This window comes from Siniperca chuatsi, linkage group LG22, assembly GCF_020085105.1.
Source record: "Siniperca chuatsi isolate FFG_IHB_CAS linkage group LG22, ASM2008510v1, whole genome shotgun sequence".
NCBI lineage: Eukaryota > Metazoa > Chordata > Actinopteri > Centrarchiformes > Sinipercidae > Siniperca > Siniperca chuatsi.
In genome coordinates, this window is record NC_058063.1 from 17,325,532 (window position 1) to 17,347,658 (window position 22,127).

Below are 22,127 nucleotides of genomic sequence, written 5' to 3' on the forward strand. Positions count from 1 at the left end.
GGAATTTGTCCTTGTTCATTTAGCTCAATAAAGAAAAAAAATCCTCCAATTTTTCTGATATTCAGTGGCAAAACAGATTGCTTCTTCCATGTAAGTTAGTTATCATGAACAAATGAACAAAATAAAAAAAAATAAAAAATACATACACACACACACATACATACATATATATATATATATATATCCCTGTTCTAAAATGAAAATAAAATATCACCTGTGAGATTTATCAAATGTCACTCCAGCTGTAAATGTGAGGCCAAAACATGCATCACCAAATATATATTAAAACATAAAATAATTTATTTCACCGTTAAAAACATTTCAAGGATATCTACAATAAACCAGACCGATCACTGCATCATTTCATCTGACTGGGAATAGTTTTGGAAGCAACCACCCCTTCACTTGATTATTCGACACACCTGAAAGCAATTTGTTAAATTAAACACTGTTATGTTAAAAAGTAAAGCTTTTGTACTGTATTCCTTTTCCCCTTACAGTAGTGTTTGTCAGAGCTGGTGTGTTTATTTCATTCCAATTTTTTTTAAACCCTCAAATGCCAATTTTCAACACAAATGTTCCTCATAAAACAAAATATGCACCACACATTTAGAAAGCTCTTATGTTGCGGGGTATTTCATCAACAGAGGAGAACGGAGAATGCTAGAGAAATGCTATTTTCTTTCCTGAATTCTAGCACCTGTTTTGAAAGTTTGAATTTAAATCCTTTTCCAAAAAGTGACAAATGGCATTTGGCTGGTGGCAGATTAATTTCCACGTTGTCTCAAATTGGATTCTTACAAACATTTGACCCTCTTGTACGACTCCAAACTACCTTTTAGACTGTTTGTGCTTTGCCCAGTTGTTGCTCGTTTGTACACTTAATCTCTAAAGTAGCCACTGACCCCGCAACACCAAAGCGCCCGCACATTACTGAAAAACAATTAAACAAAAATATCAGACTTCATTCACATCAACCAGTCCTCAATGTAACAGTAAAGGGAAGAGCATTCACATATGAAGTGGAATTTTTGAAATGAATCAAAACAAACTGAATTCCTCTGCAAGATCATGATTTCCTTCCTGCACTTCTTTTCAAAACAATTAAAAAACGCCATAAAATGTTCTATTTCTTTTCTCTCTCTCTCTCTCTCTCTTTTCTTTTTTATATCAAATCAGGTCCATAGTTCAAATTCACAATAGATGATCAATAGGAAAGTCTAGGGCAGCAGAGCCAAGTCTTTAGTTTCTTCTTCTGTGTTTTCTTCAGTATTATTATTCTTCCATCTGTCCTTATTGTGAGCCGTCATTCCCAATGCACCCATTGTTATTCTGCTGGAGAGCCACGGTGTCGACCACAGAAAAGTATATCGTAGTGATTTTTAAATACTTTCCTGTAACTGTCTTGTCTTTTTCTTCTTGTCATCAAGATGACATGATAAAAGAAACCATTATGTGCCAATACCTGAGCCTATCATTCATTCATTCGTTTCTCTGTTCATTTGCATTTCACGTGTTATTCTTTGTCTTTTTCTCTCTGTGTAGCGCTCCTCCGTCACGATCCATGTGTCCTTTCCTTATGTGACGGTGGTGGAGTTCTGCCCTCGGATGGAACACCAGGCCATGAACACATCTCTGTGGAGGAGAAAAGATAAAAGATTAAAAGATAATTTCCTGTCTACTTTAGTCAATTTCTGACATGTCATACTGTATGCAGGGTGTAATGTTTGGACAGGATGATAAGTTTATTAATTGCACATTTCACTGGGTACATTTACAAGCACATTAATATCCCAGTTTTGACTCTTATCCTTGTTTTACTCATTTTCAGGATATAATGTTTACAAGAAACATTTAGCTCCCTGTATGTGTGATTCTAACAGTATTTAGGGGTTTAAACGTCTATATTCAGGATGTTACCAGTGTCAGACTCTCACTTTCAACTTGCTGTGCATATTGCTGTTTTTGCACACACCTGCAGTGTGTGGCGACACACTCGTTGCTACAGTACTCCTTGTCCCAGTCTTTGCTCTCCACAGCGGGGTTGGTGCAGCCAGCACGCACACAGATGTTACGGCTGGCGGTGGGAGTCACGCTCGGGACGGGGGCAACGTTCACCTCAACCTCCATCTGAGAGACAAAGCAAGACAAAAGACAAATACAGACATTTAAATTCAAGGTATTTATCTAACTGTCCGCTTCAGAGCTACATACAATAAATGCAACAGTGGTTTAATATAAAATACAGGCATCGACAGGTCAAAATATTAATATATTGTATATAATATATAGTGCCAAATGAAACAGTATGAGTGTAAGTATGTGTTGATGAGCCTACCCCTTCCTCTACCTCTGCCACTTCCTCTCCTCCCGTCACCACATCCGCCGACTGTCCCACCTCCACCGTCAGACCGGTTGACATTGACGCGGGCGTTTCAGCAGATGACGTCACAATGATTGGCGTGCTTGAATCCGACTGCCGTGACGATGGGACGACCTTGATCTGCAGCGGAGGCGGAGCTGTGGTAGCACCTCGTGGTTTGGCCTGCAGAGGTGGAGGGGCCTGGGCGTGCACCATCTGCTGCAGCCGAGGCGGAGGAGGGGTGCTCTGCATCTGCTGCAGCGGCGGCGGCTGACGCGACGAGGAGGCGGGTGTCGCTGTCACGGATACGCCACCAGAGGGCAACTGTGTCTGCTTGATGATGATCTTGGTGACAGTGGGGGGGGTTTGGGGGATGGTAACGGGCAGAAGTTGGGGTTTGATGGCGCCGGTGCGGGAACGTGTGGTGACCTGAGGTAGGTCCAGGATGATGTTGGAGGTACAGATGTTGGTGATGGTGTTCTCCTCTGGGTTGTAATGCTGTGACCTGGTGGAGCGAGCGGCTAGGGTGGCGGCAGGCGTGGCTGTGACAACGGGGGCCGGGGCTGGAGATGGGGGTGATGGAGAGGTGTCCATGACTTCAATAGGGGCCTGAAGAGACGATGTTTGGACACAATAAAGACGTACAAGAACAGAACATGTTAGAACGTGTCATCTGCTATTATGAAGACTGCAGATGAGATTACATGCTTATTGATGATGTTTTGATCCGATGTGGATGTTTGCCTGGTGTAGATGGTGTCTAGAGTGACTTTTACTGGTGTCTGCGGTTTACTACCAACCGTAGCAATGTAATATGCACCCCTGACTTTACAATGTGGAACATCAGTAAGCATAAATACAAATTACCATCTGTTTTTTTTTTAATATATAAATCTAAAAAATACGATAAAAACATTTTCTCAATAAGAAAATTAGAAACTTCGATATACTGTCGATACGTTATAGTTTAAGATTGCTAGACAATCTACTAAAAACTAATCACATTCAAATAAAGCTATTTCCAACCAATCAAACTCTTTTAGGAGTGCGCTTCCCAAAAACAGGCACAGCAGGGTTGGTTGCGTTTGCTAAACACACCACATGCTGTAGTTTAGGTATTGAAAGTCGGATTAGACGGGAGAGACGAGCACTCGCACAGTAAACTTGTCACAACAACGTTAAACATAAAGAGATGTTGTAGATAAACAAGACTTTGGTGGTGTGGTGATACTTTGGCTTCTTAAAGCCCCGTTTGGCCACAAAGTGGATGAGACAGTCCGAAACAGGGACACAAAACAGATTAGCCACCGCAGAAGGGAAACACCACAAACCATCCAATAAAGCATGCAGGGTGCAAGTGCGCAATCTCAAACACCAGCAATTAGACCCATCCCCTGGAACGAGCAGCGAGGCACTCTGATAAACCTGTTACTATATGCTTTTTCCTTGTGAATAGACACATCACACATGCTGTTGTGTTGCTTTTTGTAAATGGCAAAATACACAGTGCCAATTAGCATGATTTAAAATGAGGGATTTGAACTGATATAGACCCAAGATATAGGCTAAGCCTTTCACACGGCTGGATTTATAATCACAAGATTGAAGATTTTTATGTAATTTATTTACATAGGTTTGCAGCTCATACAATTTTTGTTAATTTTTCAGGGTCTGAATCTACCACTGGGCAATTTCAAGCTTAAGTGAATCTTTTAGCTTAACAGAAGTAATGACTAAATCATGATGTATATCGATAGACCGATAAAAAATTATCACAATAAAAATGTTTTGCCATATCACCCAGCCCTAACACGTAATTGCAATTCTGATCATTTGTAATCGAACATGTAGCTGACCACTTCAAAAGATTGTTTTCTTTCATGCAACTACATACTGTGTCATAACAGCTGTCAATTTTTTTTTAAATGGTACATCTCTCGTCAATCAGAGGCACTCACCTGAGAAAGATGGCTGGCTCTGTACTCTGCCAGCGCCTTCAAGTAATCCTTCTTCGCCGCTTCGTTTTTCCTCTTGTAAACCTGAAAAAAAGGGGATAAATTATGCTCTGACATTAAGATTGTGTTTAAATCTCACCACGTATTATTGAGCCCATGTCTGCTTTCATACAGCTGAGTGAGAGAGGACATCTTCACATCTTCACTTCCATGGCTGAAAACATCTTTTTTTGCACAGTTTGTTATGAATGTCCCAAATCTTGTTTTGTCTAATTACAACACTCCTGTAGGATGAGAAAGACAGATTCCAGGTTTTCCGTGACTGCAAAAATCCTGGTAAGAGTTTCCTCCGTTTTCCTCTCACCTGTTTCTGCTCCTCCCCCAGGCTGTCCCACATGGAGGCCACTATCTTAGAAACTTCTCCAAATGTAGCGTTGGGATTTTGTCCCTTAATAGCTGCCTGTGTGTCCCTGAAGAACAAAGCGTAGGCGGACACAGGTTTCTGGGGCTCATTGGGGTCTTTCTTCTTCTTCCCCTTCTTCCCTCCTCCCACTCCTCCTTTCCGTCCAACAGCTGGAGAGACGCTGGAGGCGGGGGCAGAGAGCGGGGAGTCGGACAGAGAGGGATCGAGAGAGATGACTCCGGGAGAGACCGCCAGGGAGACCGGAGATTCAACCAGGACGCTCTGATTAGAGGGGAAGACGCGTGTTAGAATAAATAATAAACAGTATTTCTAAATACTGTTCTTTCTCTTTCTATCCTGCTTACATGATGAAGTATTGAGAAAAATCTCCTGCTTCTTAAACTAAATAAACTTTTTTTTGTTTTTAAACCCAGACGTATCTGAAAAATGCACTGTAACAAAGTTGAAAACTTGGCTTTTTAGCAAATGAAAAGTTCTCTTGGAGATACATGTTTTTCACAGGACAGTAATGGTACACTAAGGTGTAAATTCTTATTTAATCTTAACATATATTGCTGAGCATGCATGCTCTTTTTAAAGCACAAAAGCACTACATAACACATACATTTATTTCGTACGTTTCTTTCCCATGTTGGTGTTATGTCCAGCAATTTGAAATATAAACCAAAAAGATAACAGTATTTTGTCAATCCTTTTGTGATATTTCTTACTTCTGTACAAATGTACACCATGTAAGTCATGCCAAATTAGCTAGGAGCAGTTCCTGTTTGCACCGTAACTAGGGCTGCTTGAATGGCAAAAATAATAATCGCGATTATTTTGGTCAATATTGAGATCAGACCACGATTAATTAACACGATTACTCATTGACTTGGAAATATTGACTTTTAAAAAGAAATGTCTTTGTAACAGTGGATTTCTTGAAGTTGAAATATAATTCAACTGAAAAACAAATAAAAAATAAATGTATTATGTAGATTGCATCATGGGCTTCACCGTGTCCTTTTATTCAGTTTTCTCTGCGTAATACTTCGGAGTTTTCCCTAACTCATTCAGTATTGAACATGCTTGGCGACCAGCGACACACTATCAGTTCTAGGCACGTTACGCACACACAGCCATCACTGTAGAGAGCTGATACATGCGCTGCATGCTGTCATATGCTTAGGCTCTCTTCTAATTTATTTGTACAAGGTTTTGGGACTGCCACAGTGCGTAACGACCGTCCCTGCCTGCTCTCCCATCAGAAGTTCACTGTGTACGAGTGTGTGTGTGTGTGTGTGTACATGTGCTTGCTGTGCGTATTCGCGTGCCATGTAATATCTTCCTGTCTAACAGCTGAATTGGTTTTACCTTTCTTGTTGACCAAAGTCTCTCTTTCCGTCATCTTGGCTCGAGCTGAACTAAACGTGCCACAGTCTGGCTAAGAGCGAGTTTGGGCTTTTAGGGAGGGGCCAGAGCGCACCGCTGGAAAGGAAAGGGGTGCGCTGGATTTATAACACAAGACAAAACGAGAGCATCATTGCAAAACGGAAGGCGGCACACTAATCGTTTTATCTCGATTATTTTGTTTTCAAAATCGTTGAAAGCCAAAATTGTAATTGAAAATAAAATTAGATTAATTGCCAAGCCCTAACCATGGATCTACAAATAACAACCAATGGATTACTTTTGATGCTGAAAAACACTGAAACAAGGTGACTATGAAGGAGAGATCTGAAGTTTTAAGGAGTTGCATTTTTTTTTTTTATGATTTCTAAGCAGATTTATGGATGTTTTGTACCATGTGTGTGCGTTACGACCCGGAGGAAAGGAGTGTGATTTTTATGGGTTAATGAACATGTTGCATGTTCCCTGAGACTTAAAGCAACTAAAAACTGTGTTTAAAATCTCAGATATTTGTCTACAACATCAAATATTTGTGACTTAAGCATTAATCAAACATAAAGTTAGAAAACAAATATGAGTTTAACACTCAAAAACTACATCAACCAATCTGGTTTATCAGGACTGTGTAGTTGTTGTTGTTGGTAGAGATCAACTATTATTTCATGTAAAATAACCTGAATAGTTCAAACTCTCACAGATAATAGTGAGTTCATGTATGACCCCATCCATTGTAGCAAGAAGTTGATTATGAAAATAGGTTTTCCGGGTCTTTAAGACTCACCCTTCTGAAGTCATCCATGTCGTCATCCTGGAGTGAGCTGGTGGGCGAGGCCGTGGCCGACAGAGGGTGTTCAGGCGATTGGGGGCGTTGCAATATGTTCCCGCCTCCCAAGCCGAGCCCCAGTTGAGCGCTGAGCTCTGACTGGTCGATAGTGGTCAACTGATTGGACCCCAGCAAGCCCTGGCTCATGTCACCCAGTGGGACGTCGATGGTCACCGGGGACGAACCGCTGAACTGAGAGCCGATGGGATGACCAAGATCCTGCGAAGACAGGAGCAGAAGATGTGAGTGAATTAAACTGGTGTTTGACCCTAAGACAACTTCACACAGTTAAAATGTCCTGTGCTCCTCACCATTCCCAGTGATGACCCCAACAAAGCACTTCCTCCTGACTGGTTGATGACTCCCAGACTCAGGTGCTCCAGTCCCTGCGAGGGGGCATTGACGAAAGTGGAAGCGAACGAGGGGTCGTCCCCTTCCACCACAGCATTCCCGGGTACCACCACGCTGTCGGAGGGGCCGGTGTCCGACAACTCCCCGAAATGGGACACCACGTCTGACACGGTGAGGGCCGAGTCTGGATCCAAAGAAATGGGAGGTATCTCGAACTCCTCATCGCCGAGGCTGGGAGTGTGGAATGTCTGGAGAGCAGATGGAGCCCGACGAGGACGGGAAGCAAAAACGGGAGAGGAAGAAAAGTGGAAAGAGAAGTTGATAGAAGCAAAAGAAGAGTGGGAAGAATAGCAAGGATGAAAGGGGACAAGAGAAAACAAGTTTGTGAGAAATTGGGGTGGAGAGAAGTAAACAACAATTTGGAAAGGAAAACAGAAAGTTGGGAGAAAATTACTGTCAGTAATTACAGCTTTCTCAATCACAGAACAAATTTTACTACTTTGGACAAACGTTCATCAAAAGAAAAAATAGGCCCCACCTTTACCAGCTGCAACATTAAAGTAATGTACATATTAATGCATCAATAATTATAATACATTATTCTGAAATGGGCCATTCTGCATAATGAGTATTGTACTTAGTCGATGCTAATACTTAAGTAAAATTGAATGCAGGACTTATACTTGCAACAGAGTATTTATACTCTGTGATTTTACTATTTTTACTTAAAAGGTCAAGTGTGTAGGATTTACTGGCATCTTGCGGTGAAACTGCAGTTTGAAACCCTTTGAATACCACTCGCCTCACCCTCCCTGTCCAAGCGTGTAGGACGAACTACGGTGGCCGCAAAACTCGCGAAAGACCCTCTGTAGAGCCAGTGTTTGGTTTGTCCATTCTGGGCTAACATGGCAGTGCAATATGGCGACCTCCATGGATGGGGACCCGCTCCCTATGTAGATATAAACGGCTTATTCTTAAGTTATTTTCAGGTGATTATACACTGATGAAAACTTACTTATAAATATTATATTCCATTTCTGCCAATAGCTCCTCCTAAATGTTACACACTGGACCTTTAAGTAAAACATCCGAGTACTTCTTCCACTCCTGGTTAAAACTAGGTATGAAGTAGTTATGTTTAGATATTAAGAGTATGAATAGGTGATGTGACATTGTATGTGATGACACTGATAATGCCATGCCTGCAAAATGCTCTCAAACCTTATCAAGTATGCAGCTGTTTGTAGTTGTGTTTTGCTCTTACATTTCTATAATTTATATTCCTCCAACGCTGTTTTCTGATCCACTCCACTGCTGAGGTGAAGTTTGTTCCTCCTTTTGTAATGTTTCCGTCTATTCTGATTAAAAACAGCGCTCAAAGATGTATACATAAACTTTTATCATGCAACAGGTTGACCTCAATCTCAACGCCTCCATGCACATCATGCGTCCGCAGCTGCTTCACAGTAAAATCCCTTTCATCAGTCCATCATTTGACACTTTGGATGAGTCAGTTTTGCAGGATTTTTTTAGATCTGTATTCTGACATGGCGTTTGATGACTCACTATCTGCAAAAAGCTTGTTTTCTAAGTGACAGCACTATTAAAAAAAGGAGTCTGAATTTAAGTAGGAGGGGTGTGAAATATAAAGGATTTATAAATAAGTCATACTCCACCAGCAGATCCAGCGAGGTTGAAGAGGTCAATGGGTTTAGTGGCACACTAAAAAATGCGAGTATGTCAGTAAGTGCACGTTGAAGTAGATTACAAATGTCATGGGTCATATTTGTGGCAGTAAAACTGTTTTTATATGTACTCATCGCACTGACATTAAATGGTTCATACACATTACAAAGGCTTTATTTTGTATGACTCACACATCATGAAAAAAATCAAATATTAACATGCTTGAAATACTAAAAAATATATTTTGCCAATATTGCCAACAGCTAGGTATTAAGTTAGAGATGACTGAGTTTAAGCATGGTTGTAGTGTGGTTATTGCTGATTTAAAACTGTGGTGCATGAGTCTGATTGGCCCCAGTTTGTGCCACTAATGTATCACTGTTACATTAAAGTCATAGAGCAAAAGCATCCATCTTTCTGAAAGAGAAAATATCTGGTGACCTTCGAAAAACTCAGAGGGTCGTTTAACAACACTTACCACTCCTCTGAAGAACAACCTGGATAAAAAAATATCCAGTCCGTAAATTGAGCAAGCTATGATTTTCCCAAAGTAAATTGTTTAGCCGAGGTGGTGAGCCCAGCCACATAAATTCTGACTCATTTTATCTCGTGATCCATTTATTAGTTAGCAGATGACGACTTAAACCGTTGGCTCCCAACCTGGGACTCCAGACCCTCCAATGGGGTCACTAGATAAATCTGAGGGGTCAAAAGATGATTAGCAAGATTAGAAAAGCAGACTTTTTGTCTAATTTTTTTTTTTTGTTAATTGCTGGACAATTTTACCTCTTCCGGCCTATATAAATTATTCAAATAAAACAATCTAAAAAGAAAGAATCAATCTTTGGTTGAACCGGTAACAAGCCATTGACACATCAAGTAGATATCACTGTTTTAAAAGGCGCCTCAAACAATAGCAACATTTACTAACTATAAGACCTTTACCCTTTTCCCCTTAAGGTTTATGTTTTATTTCATAAAAAGTGTATGTGGTCTTTGTTTCAGGCAGAGTGACCAGGTGGAAAACCCCTGATATTTCTTTGGATTAGGAAACAGAGTTGCAATTTAGGAAAATGGTTAAAAATATTTTAATCATGCAGCAGATGTTTTATGTTTTCATCCAGATGGTTAAAAAGAGTCTTTGAAGATCTTCAGAACAGCGGTGAGTGTTGTTGAACAACCTTCAGAAAAAACAAATGCTTATGCCACATTTATGCCATCAAGACAGTTGTATGATTACAGAGTTGGTCGTGTGAGGATTACAATACTGTGCATTGACAATGTAACAATATATCAGTTTGGGTTTATTTACATTGAACGATGGACTTTGGCTGATGTGAGGGATCCACGTGGGCCTGTCATGATAATTACTTTATCGACTTATCGAGGTCATGTCCATATATCGTACGATTTTGCCCGTTGTGTTTACATGCGTGTTTATTTGGATAAGAATGTCACCAACATTTTAACCAACAGGATGCCAGAATAAGCTGCAGGGTTTTCACTACATTAAAAGACGTGGGCACAACGCCTGAGCCGAACGTAACAGGAAAGAAAAACTATGCTGAGTGTGAGACACCTTTTGCTGTCATTTCTGGCCGCGCTGCTTCTGTCCTCTCGTCTTCTGCTCTCGTGTCTGAGTTTCACAATGGGCGGGGCTCAGGCAGCTTAAAAGTTAATTGCTCTTTACTTTCATTATTATGCTATTATATTATTGTTATGGCATAAAATGGTCTTAAAATGACAATGATATAGTTTATCGCAATTTTTTTCTGGGACAATATTATCGTCCAACAAGAGTAGTTATCATGACAGGCCTAGATCCATGTTTGTTTGGTTTTCAGGCACATCCATATTATCAAGTGCCAAGTTGGACTTGAGTGTTCAAGTCGTAATTGCGACTTGGACGTTGAACGCTACTTACAAGTCGGAAACTCTTAAGTACCATAACTTTGACATGACATGAAAGCGGCATGAGTTCTGTGACAATGTATGGTCAGGCATAATGTGAATCTGCATGATTGTAAGCCACAGGACGGGGCTCCACGGCAATAAACAAAAACCTGTCAGAGAGAAATCCAATGTCACATAATTCAAGAGGTAAAGGCCTACCTCGGATGAGGAGAGGAAGGGATGGCCAGACCCAGGAATTGTCAGGTAGTTGTCACTGCCTCCAGGGAACTGAAACATTAAGGTGCACAAGTTAGGAAAAAGATTATTGATAGAGGTTTTTCTAATATCTTCCCATATTCTCCCAAACCAGGCTTCCTTTTTTGACATTGAAACACACACTGTGACTCTGCCATACAACAAGCAACAGTGAGGCTGAAATTCAGAGTCCAGTAAACTCAAAGAAACAGGTCATATCTACACGGTGAGATGCCTTTAGTTAGTTCAAATATATCAAGCCTATTTGTCCATTTGTGGGTGAGAGACGGTGTCCCATTCATAAGATAGAGTCACCTTGTTGTCAGAGTCAAATCCATTGAAAGACTGCGGGTCCAAGAACTCTGGATCACCGTCGTGCTGCCCGGTACCGTCCGTTAAATCCGAATAAAAATTCAGGTCCATCTTTGCAACCGGGCCTCATGTGTTAGCTATGAGGCCCCTCTTCAATTCAACAAGATGTTACGCAGTTATCCGAAATTTCCCACCTTTTACCTAACGTTACGCTTCAAAATGTGTTGTTAAAGTCGTTTCAGATAGCTAGTAAGTTAAGTGGGGAATACCAACCCCAAAACACAGAGTCAGTGTTAGCTGTAACGTTATTTCTTATGAAACCAACACTGACAGCTTTTGCACAGATGTTTGGCTAGCTCACGCGACTAAAACAGAGCATGTGTACGCCAAAAACCGAGCCAAAAATAACCCGTCTGCTGTCTGGCTAGCCACCGAGGTAACGTGGCTGTAACCGGGCTTTATTGCTGACTTGCCCTACCACGGTTTAGCTTTAGCTGGCTTTGACGCAAGGCTGCAGTACTCCTGTCTTCACCGACTAGCCTGGCGCCCGTTTGTCTGTCGGTCTTCAAACGTATCATTCAATCAATGGCCGCAGCTAGCAGACACAGCTACATACATTTAAACGAACTATTAATGCTGCTGGAGAGGTATGGAAAACGATAATGATCGTTTCAAGGTGTCTGATAGGGAAGGAAGGCAGACCGAATCCCCGTTTTAGCGAAGTGCTGGCCCGGGCAAGGCTGCTCAATGGATCCCGAGCCACGGATCACGGATGGAAGAAACGGAAGAGGGCAAGCTAAACGAAGACGACACCGGATGTTGAGCGATACGCGTTTCAAAATAAAATAAGATAGCTAACTTGTTTTTTTTTTTTTACTTTTTAATTTTTAAAATGAAAAAACACCAAGATATTAACGAACATAACAATACTTCACAGGTGGGAGGTGCCACACACACACACCTCCCAATAGGAGTGGGCGATACTAAAAATTAAGTTTCGATCTGATTCCAAGTAACACCAGAGCCATCCCCTATTACAATACCAATATCAGGGAGGCCAAAGAGAAGTACAGGAAGAAGCTGGAGTGGAAACTCCAGCAGAACAACATGAGAGAGGTCTGGAGCGGCATGAAGAGCATCACTGGCTTCAGACCGACTGGCAGCAGGAGTTGAAGGCAGCTTGGACAGAGCCAACGAACTTAATCTGTTCTTTAACAGATTCGCCCACCGGCTCCTGCTCATCCGTCCTCTAACTCAGCTGCTGTCGGCCCTCAAGCTCCTCTGAGTACTCTGCTCCCCCCTCCTCCATCTTCCTGGGAGAGTCCTACTCCCCCCTCAACTGGCTCTCAGGCTAACGGCCCTCTCCAGACTGACGACTCCCCCCCTCCTCCGCCTGTAACTTCTGCTGTGTGCCTGACTGCTGGCCAGGTGAGAGGACAGCTGATGAAACTCCACTCAAACAAGGCTGAAGGCCCCGATGGCGTTAGCCCCGGGGTGCTAAAAGCCTGTGCCCCCCAGCTATGAGGAGTCCTTCAACATGTCTTCAACCTGAGCCTGAGTTTTCAAAGGGTCCCTGTTCTGTGGAAGACATCTTGACCCCTCCTGGACCACCTTCAGTTCGCCTACCAGCCCCGGCTGAGAGTTGAGGACGCCATCATCTTCCTGCTGAACCGCAAGCACGGTGAGGATCATGTTTTTTTACTTCACCAGTGCTTTCAACACCACCCGGCCAGCCCTGCTGGGGGAGAAGCTGGCAGCGATGCAGGTGGACTACCTGACTGGCAGACCACAGCATGTGCGTCTGCAGCACTGTGTGTCGGACAGCATGGTCAGCAACGCTGGGGCCCCTCAGGGGACTGTCCTCTCTCCCTTCCTCTTCACCATCTACACCACAGACTTCAGCTACCACACAGAGTCCTGCCACCTTCAGAAGTTTTCTGATGACTCTGCTGTGGTGGGATGTATCAGCGGTGGTGATGAGACGGAGTACAGGGCTGTGGTGGGGAACTTTGTCTCATGGTGTGAGCAGAACCATCTGCAGCTCAATGCGACAAAGTCCAAGGAGTTGGTTGTTGACCTGCGAAGGGCCAAGGCACCAGTGACCCCGGTTTCCATCCAGGGGGTCAGTGTGGACATTGTAGAGGAATACAAGTACCTGGGAGTAAACATGGACAATAAACTGGACTGGGCTAAGAACACTCAAGCTCTTTACAGGAAGGGCCAGAGCCGCCTCTATTTCCTGAGGAGGCTGAGGTCCTTCAACATCTGCCGGACAATGCTGAAGATGTTTTATGAGTCTGTGGTGGCCAGTGCTATCCTGTATGCTGTTGCATGCTGGGACAGCAGGCTGAGGGTAGCGGACGCCAACAGACTCAACAAACTGATCCGTAAGGCCAGTGACATTGTGGGGGTGGAGCTGGACTCTCTGGCGGTGGTGTCAGAGAGGAGGATGCTAGCCAAACTACCTGCCATCTTGGACAGTGTCTCCCACCCACTCTATGACGTTCTGATCAAACAAAAGAGCTGTGCAGTATCCACCATCTAATTATCTGGTTAATCTGCTACACTTAACTTGACAGTACTCATTATTGCACTATTACTTATTACTTATATTATTACATTGTATTATACCCTACTATACTTATCAACCTGTAAATGCACTTTTGTACTTACACTTATTTTAGCTTTATACTTATATCCACTTTGTACTTAATTTATCTTAGCTGTATTAACGTGTATTATATTCTGATTTGCTTAGTACTTCTATTCCTGTGTGCACTGACGTGACAGTGAGCAGCTGTAATGAAAGAGTTTCCCCTCGGGGATCAATAAAGTATTTCTGATTCTGATCATTTATTGCTAAAAGCAGCTAATGTTTTGTCATGAAGGGGAGAGCGTGAGGTGAAAGCATTACCAATGAATGAATGAACATAAAGCGTTTCTTATAACTATTCTCTGTTACAGTACACAGCAGATTCACTATTTGCCCATAACGTTGTTCAATGAAGGCCACACGCTGGTTTCACAATTAAGTTTGTTGTTTATTCTACAAATGTTGGAGTTTTGACCCTTAAAGTATAGACTTTCCCTTTTCCATGCACCTTGGAAGTACTCGTCTTTGCCCAGAGACCTGGAATATCTATGCTGGAATAAGACTAAATGACACCAGGTTTTCTGTGTGTCAGTTAATTTGGGTTAATTTGATTAAACACAAATTTAGGAATATAAACCATGGGAGCACAATATAAACTATAGATACAACTCGATATATTTTTACACAGGCCTCCTCCACAAAACAAGGCCTAAAGATTAGGTAATAATGCAGGACCCACCATAGATGATACTGTACTTTAGTGGTGAAAATTCCCTAAAAAGTTTGCACTAAAATTATGAAACTAGAGTTTACACGCAGCCTGAAGTTTTGGGGGTTCTGGGGTTCTGGGGCAGTTGCCTGCTTTGACCCAGCTGGTAATCCAGCTTTGGTCATAACTAAAGCCTAACCAATACATCAGTAGGGTAGACATTACTGGACAATTTTAGCTTATCACAGATATCGGTGCATACTGTACGTTAACTGGTAAGTAACAAGAAGTTACAGCGGGCTGCAGAAATGCCAAAATGTTTAAGGTCATATAGAAACGGTGTCATTAATGTCAGTCCATTACTGACCAAAAATGTATTTAAAGTTTATAATACAGGCTTGCCCATACCGCACATTATTTAATTTAATGTTTATAGTTTAATTTTTATAGTTCTCTTTTTTGTTTGTTTGTTTTATAGGCTAAATGTTTACCTTATTTTTCTTATCACAACTTTAATATAATTTAGTTGCAATTGTGTTGTTGTATTGTATAAAATCAGCGGATATTGCTTTCAGCATAAAGTTTATTTTTCAGTTGTAAAATGTCCAACTTAGTAGGCTATACAACAACTTTGCCACAACTAATTTGACACCCAAATTTAAGGCACATATATAAAACATGTTTTCTTATGGATTTATGTTTTAAAAATTAATAGTAAGCACATATTTATTGATATTGATATTACTCATACCTCTATTACTGCTGTGCAATATCCTCCGTCTCATTATAACCTTAATAAGCTACACTTAACTTGGCAGTTCATGCACTATTACCTTATACCGTATTATTATCATCAGGTAAACCCACTTGGTACTTCACACTTATTTTAATTTTATACTTATACCCACTTGGCACTTAATTTATTTTCTGACCTGTATTATAGTGTATTGTATTTTGTATTGTTTGAATGTCGATATTAGCATCTCAAAAACCCTGTTTTAGACATAACCTCTAATTTACAGATTGCATGTTTCCTGGTTTTATTTTGAAAGCTATGACAGGAAGCCGCCTCGACATTAATCCAACCGACAAATGAGTTAACTTTTCTACCTTAGCTTAAACAATATATTTCGCGTCTGACATGGAGTCTAGCAGCGAAAGACACAATATGATGTCGTCGCACAGACTATTTAAAATGTTTTAACGAATAAAATGTCAGTTATTTTAGCTTTTCACGGCCGCCTGGCAGCTTATTCTACCTCCGGTTCTTTCCAATGGTTCGGTCCAATGCAATCCTCTAACGTTACCTAAGTAGTAAGTTAGTGAAATGTCTAAAGAATACATTCGCCGATAAAAGGTTTAAATTTACAACGTCTAGGCATCTATTTAACGTCTGTATAAGCTGTTTCGGTGCCGGGTGGCAGCTTTAAACACTTTACAGTAGCGTATGATTATTAAATTAACACCGGGAGCATTAAAATTTGAGTCGAAACCCAGGTGTGTAGGATTAACCGCCTCTAAAGGTGAAAAGAGATTAGGGTGAAGTTAAATTAACCGACTTAATAAAGGGATAATAAATGAGACAAGTGATCCGCTCGTAACAAGGCCATCATTGTTGTGTTTTTGACAACCAAAGATCGTGTGTTGTAGTAGATCATCACATTTGAAGACAAAGGTGATTCTTTTATTATGTCAAAAGTTTCTAATACCAACTACTCTTACCTCCATGCTCACCCCCGAAATCTGATTAATGTTTAGTTTTTATCCCACTTTTGCAAGTGAACTTCGCCCAGAATTGATTTCCTCAAATATCCATGCAAATATCACAAGGCACCGGCTTCCGGATTGTACGCTCAAGCGGAAGTGACCTCATCACGCAAAAATGGGACGTTGGCGTTCCAGAATTAAAGACCGTAAATTTGACATCTCTCTTTTTACTGTATGACATTTATATTTATGAATATCAAGTTTAGCGTTCAAGATAAGAGTTCAGTAAAAAAAAAAAGAGGCTTTTGTCAGTGTATTTTTCCATTAAAAATCCATCTCTTTTCTGTAAATGAATCTCAGTTCTATAAAGTTTCACAAGTATAATTGTTTCTGTGATGTTTGTGTTTGTGATGTCTGTGTTTCTTTAAAAGTTGGTTTGTTGGATGAATTGTGTAAATTTTAAAATATAGTTTGTTGGTGACAAAATATTTGTCATTCACTAGTTCAAGAAATCAGAAAGCCACCAAGTATATTATCTACAAAGCCATGGAAATCTGCTTTTAGTTTCTGTATTTATGTATCTCTGTTCCCTTGTTCTTTTATGTTTTATGCTTCATGTTTTTTTTAAGAACTTAGTATGAGTTAAACAGTTCTCTTAAATATTGGCAGTTTAGATTTTAACATTGATCCAATGATGCTTGACAGAAACTGTTCTTAGCTTTATAACTTTAACTAACCTCTCAAAAGTGTTCCACTGTAGTGTATAGTATGTGAAAAGTGGCTTCAAATACAATTTAGTTTAGTCTCTTTTAGTAAAATGATTTATCAATTTGTCGATCAACAAAAAAATAATCAAATGATAGTCAAAAATTTTGATTTTCAAATTAATTGTTGAAGTCATTTATAACGCAAAAATAATAACAAACAAATAAATCACTAGTTCCAGCTTCATAAATGTGAAGATTTGTTGTATAAATCGAATATTTGGGGGGTTTGGACTGTTTGTCAGGCAAAACAAGTATAATTTGAAGATGTGACCTTGGGCTCTGGGAAGTTGTAGTGGGCATTTTTCAGTATTTTCTGACATTTTCTAGACTAAATGATTAATCAACATGTAATCCACAGATTAATCAATAATGAAGATAGCTGCTAGTTGCAGCCCTCCATATTCAGTACTTTCCGAAAAAATAAGAAAAAAGCTGACACTACAAAATATTACAATCAGTGAGGCCATCTTTCAAAAGGGTTGCTTTTGTCTAAAAGATTAAGGATTCATTAGGTGTATAAGTGAAAAACGACCTTTACAAATTTCCAGATCCCAAGGTGACATATATAGAGATATTCAATTTAGAATGATGTAAAACAGAAAAAAGTGTCAAATGGTCACATTTGAGAAGCTGTTTGGTATTTTTACCTGATAAATGACTTTTGATTATTAATTTGTGTATCAAAACTGTTGTCTTCATAAAAAGGCACCTCCCTATTGACAGGCAAATTAATCTAATTATTATTAATGATATTAAATTATATTACCGTTATCAGCCAACAAAAACAAGAAACGTCATTATAATGTGATAAAACAAAAGGATCACAAGTCTTGTAACTTTTCTTTCAAAATTGCTTTATTTATTCCTGTCTTTTTTCAAGCAAGGTTTTTTTTATGATTCCTTTTTATATTAATGTAATTAAAAAAAGATAAAACTTGGGACCTCTTTTTTGTCTTTATGTACAAGCAAGAAAAACAATGTTTAGGAAATAACAATGAACATAAAAGAATCCCTTTACAATAACACTGTAAAAAAAGAAAAAAGAACAAAGCGTTAAAAGGGGAATCAAACACCTCTAGTTTACAGTTCCTTACTTTAGCAACGACCTCTCATTCACACACACACACACACACACACACACACACACACACACACACACACACAAAGCAGGATGTCAGCAGGTGTAGTTTAGGTGTGTGGTGAGGTGGAGAGTTTCAGGACACAAGCTCACTCTACACAGTGCAGCCAATATTCTCGTTAAAAGGAATGGAAAACACTGTACTGTGTCAAATTAACACATGTATCATTCACACACTCACATAAAACACACTTCTCTCCAAGCGACAGTGACATTTTGACAGCATGCAGTGCAGTGGTCCTCTCCACGATGGTCCAGTGTGTCAACAATGCTTTCCGAGGCCTTCGCAAACAACAACCGCAGAGTCTCACCTCACTTTTCCAAACACACACTACGCTGCCATCATGCACTCTAACATACTAACACGACTCCTCGCATGCAGTCCAACGTGAACGACACAGAGAAGACCTCTGGTAATTTTTCTTATCATTGGTTTAATTTTGGTTTTCCTGGGACCTTGGTTGACATCACAAATCCATAAATGTGGTGCATAAAGAGAAGCCCCCCCCCCCAGCTCTAGATTTAAGTAACCGAGATTTTCCCATCGCACCGCCAGCACCACCTAATAGCAGAGCGCACTGCTGGTGTTTCACTGTATATAGATATAAGATATGTGTCATTTGGTAATTGTAAATCATTTGTTTTCATCAGATTATGGAATAGCAGCTTATTTCTACTAAGAAAGAGTGGATAAATCAAAATTATGAGATACAAATTCATACTTAATATCTCAAAAATGTGACTTTTTATCCCAAAAATGTTATCTCATAGATTCACCTTATTAAGTCATAATTTTGACTTCAGTAAGTCAAAAATGTGATTTATAATTTTGACTTTTTGTCTAATCATTTTGACGTACCATCTCATGTTTTTGCCCTAGTAAGTCATTAATATGACTTATCTTTTGATTCTGAATTAATAACTCAAAATTTAGATTTTTTTAATCTAATAATTAAAAATTTCAGTGAATTAAGTCAATGTTGACTTTATATTTCATAATTTTGACTTCAAAAAGTCAAATTTATAGTCAATATTAGGAGATAAATCAAAATGAAGAGACAGCAAATAAAACGTTTGTTTTGTTGTTTGTTTGTCGCAACCAACTTTTTCTTTATCTTTTTTACTTTTCCTGGCGAAAATGGGCCTCCATACAGGACAGTAGATTCTGAGAAACAGCAAGTTCAGACAAAGAATTAGAAACTAATTCAGTGTCACACCACTTTGAACTTCACTGTTTATAAAACAAATTCTGAGGTAAGAAAGAAAACCACTACAGATGCAATTAAATGATATCATTTCTATCTTTCCTGTTATTAGGAGACAGCACAAAAGTACACTGATTTTCCTTAAGTAAAGCACTGAGCCGGTTTAAAACTACAGGCTCCTCACTTCCTTTGATGCAGTGTTACTTTTCCAGGTTTTATGTAGTATTGGAATAAACTTTACTGTGTCTTCAAAGAGGAAAAAAAACACGTAATTCAGACATTCAGCCTCCTCTCAGAGCACTCACATCTGCTTCCAAAATACATTCTGTACAAAAAGCAACCCTGAGTCTCGTCAGTGGAACGACTGCTCCGTTTCTGGGACGCTTCACAGCCTCTCGCACTCTACATTTTATACTTCTTCTCATCAACTGGTCCAATGCCCAAACACACCACTGGTCCCTTCTACAACAAACATAAACACACATACACACACACACACACACACACACACAGAGTTGATCACTCTTGTTTTCTTTTGCTCATTCGTGGAATTGTGTTGTTTCTGTAGCTCGACATAAGTGGAATGGAAACCCTTGTCATGACAGAAAAGTGTAAAGATGAAAGGAAAAGGTCTGAAGGGTGGGTGTTGGGCGTGATGACTGACGCTGCAGTCAATGATGGTCTCTCTTTTAGGGCCCATGACCCCAGAGCTCACAGGCCCCCCACCAACTCCCTTTGCTTCAATTCTGCGTGATTGGTTGCCTCTTTAAAACACTGGCTTCCTCTGTTTGTCCAATCAGGAGTAGATGGTGATGACTTCACTTCCTCCACCTCTGACCAACAGGACGCGCTCTAATCCTTCTGTAAGAACCTCCAGGAACTCCATGTCTGGTCAACACGTTAAGGACTGTTTCCGCAGGTTTCTTATACTTTGTGAGTGTATCGTTGCCACATGGCAAAAATATTTGTTATGATGAGAGTGTGATTGTCTGTCTGTACTGTATCTGTTAGCTGTACCCTCGCCTGTCGCCCAATATGAGCTGGGATAGGCTCCTGCCCACCTACAACAACCAGACATAACAAGAATGTTTTGTGATACAACATAAAGTGATAACGTTGTTATAACAAATAACATTTCTTCTTCAAGCAGAATCATTTTGTAGTAATAAGACAAACATGTCATTAAAACATGAAAAACATCTTGTTGAAAAGAGAAAATTAGTACCCGAAAATGCTTTCTGATTGACTAGCAGACGTGCTTCAAAATTATGTTACATAAAGATGACAACAGACAACTTGTATATTAGCATATTATCGCTTACATAACCACTGAAAAACTAGGATTGTTAGCCAGTATTCAATCATTGCAATTACTATGATCATAATGAAATGAAAAAGGAAATGTATTGACTTTATTTTCTGGGGAAGAATACGAGGCAACTGGGACAATCTAACAACTCACAATACACCTCTATGCTAACTGAACAAATAAAACTAAAACCAATTGTAAGTAGCAACTCAAAATACACAACTCAGTAGTCTCAACACAGTCAATATTAACATATTTTTTTAATTTACTCCAACAACTAAAGAAATTCTGTTCTTTAAATGCATTTTTTAAAACACTGCGACAAATCTGAATATCGAAAACTAATTTAGTCTTTAAGTTGTTTCTTAAATTAATTTTATCTTCAAGTAAAAGCATCTGCCAAGTCTTTTTCGAAATATTTAGAATTCTTCCATATACTTTATGAGCAATCTGCACTGCTACTTGTTTCTACAAAATCTATTAAATGTGTCATGATGTCCAATTGGCATATTTTTGTATTTTATAACATTTAATGGCAGAGATTTGTGAATGTGGTCACCAAAAAGCCACGAAGAGCTGGTTTATGCTCAGAAATAAGTAGTTCGTAGCACGCAGGAAATCAAAAGTGTTTATAGTTGTTCCGAATTGTCACACTTGAAGGCGGGCTGAAAAGCCGACCGTCATAGAGAGGGTGGGGACGCAATATCGTTTAAATATGCGGATAACGGCGCAAACTTTCAGACAGTCTCTCCTGGAAGGCATTCACAGCATTGCACTCGGTGGTTCACATGAAAAGTGACAGAAATTGTTGTGTCAAGAATGAAAATGAGGTAGAGAGAGAATTGAAACCCTGGCTCCTTTCTCACCTCTGCACAGCTGACCAGTCATGATCCACGGTTTTCGCTAAGTCACAGAAATTGTCGGACATCGGAAAGGTGTGTGTGGAGGGGGTTTCCGAAGCTATTCAACCATCCGACGAGCAGTTCTGATGAAGTATACTGGCAGCTTAAGTATCTCGTTTGGTTATTTAACTGAAAAAAAGTGCAACCCTCAGTGTTAAGGATACAGTTCTCATCTCCCTCCGTGTTCTTGGGGGGTCCCGGCATGTTGAGCAGGACAAGCCGGGCATCGTGGGATTTGTTGACAATGACCTCGTTGAGCTTGACGGCGGTGTGCATCCGCCTGACGTTGGAGTGGTCCCTGAAGGAAAACAAGACACATTTAGCAACCTGTTAAATTAACTACAAGA

At 40.1% G+C, this 22,127-nt stretch overlaps 2 protein-coding genes across 10 annotated transcripts in view; both read right to left on the reverse strand.

Annotated features, from left to right (window-relative positions):
- Positions 1-278: 278 nt before the first annotated feature.
- Positions 279-16,618, reverse strand: tox4b (TOX high mobility group box family member 4 b). Of its 5 annotated transcripts, none has more exons than XM_044183035.1 (10): positions 16,475-16,618; positions 11,103-11,171; positions 8,976-9,026; positions 7,265-7,552; positions 6,912-7,172; positions 4,682-5,002; positions 4,321-4,401; positions 2,339-2,971; positions 1,976-2,130; positions 279-1,635 (listed from the first exon to the last, which is right to left on the reverse strand). In XM_044183035.1, exons 1-10 carry the CDS (start codon positions 16,478-16,480, stop codon positions 1,578-1,580), a joined length of 1,923 nt encoding a protein of 640 aa, XP_044038970.1. In that variant the 5' UTR covers positions 16,481-16,618; the 3' UTR covers positions 279-1,577. The 5 variants fall into 5 exon arrangements, with proteins under 5 accessions (XP_044038970.1, XP_044038968.1, XP_044038966.1 ...); XM_044183033.1 differs by lacking the exon at positions 16,475-16,618 and adding an exon at positions 11,454-12,583 and having other exon boundaries at positions 2,351-2,971; XM_044183031.1 differs by lacking the exon at positions 16,475-16,618 and adding an exon at positions 11,454-12,578.
- Positions 16,619-18,169: 1,551 nt separating this feature from the next.
- Positions 18,170-22,127, reverse strand: part of LOC122869758 (solute carrier family 12 member 6-like) — a 29,594-nt gene continuing 25,636 nt past the window's right edge. For all 5 annotated transcript variants that reach the window (XM_044183049.1, XM_044183045.1, XM_044183047.1 and 2 more), the window contains 2 exons: positions 21,945-22,078; positions 18,170-20,457 (listed from right to left, as the gene is read on the reverse strand). In XM_044183049.1, the coding sequence (XP_044038984.1) occupies positions 20,366-20,457; positions 21,945-22,078 (226 nt within the window). In that variant the 3' untranslated portion in view covers positions 18,170-20,365. The remainder of the gene's footprint in view (positions 20,458-21,944; positions 22,079-22,127) is intronic.

Bases quoted from the DNA above. Each gene is read 5' to 3' on its own strand.
- tox4b (XM_044183031.1), bottom strand. From the start codon at position 11,561: ATGGACCTGAATTTTTATTCGGATTTAACGGACGGTACCGGGCAGCAC. The intron at 11,172-11,453 runs GTGACTCTATCT...TTAATGTTTCAG, and splicing joins GATTTGACTCTGACAACAAG to TTCCCTGGAGGCAGTGACAA. The intron at 2,972-4,320 runs GTGAGTGCCTCT...TCGTCTCTTCAG, and splicing joins GAGCCAGCCATCTTTCTCAG to GCCCCTATTGAAGTCATGGA.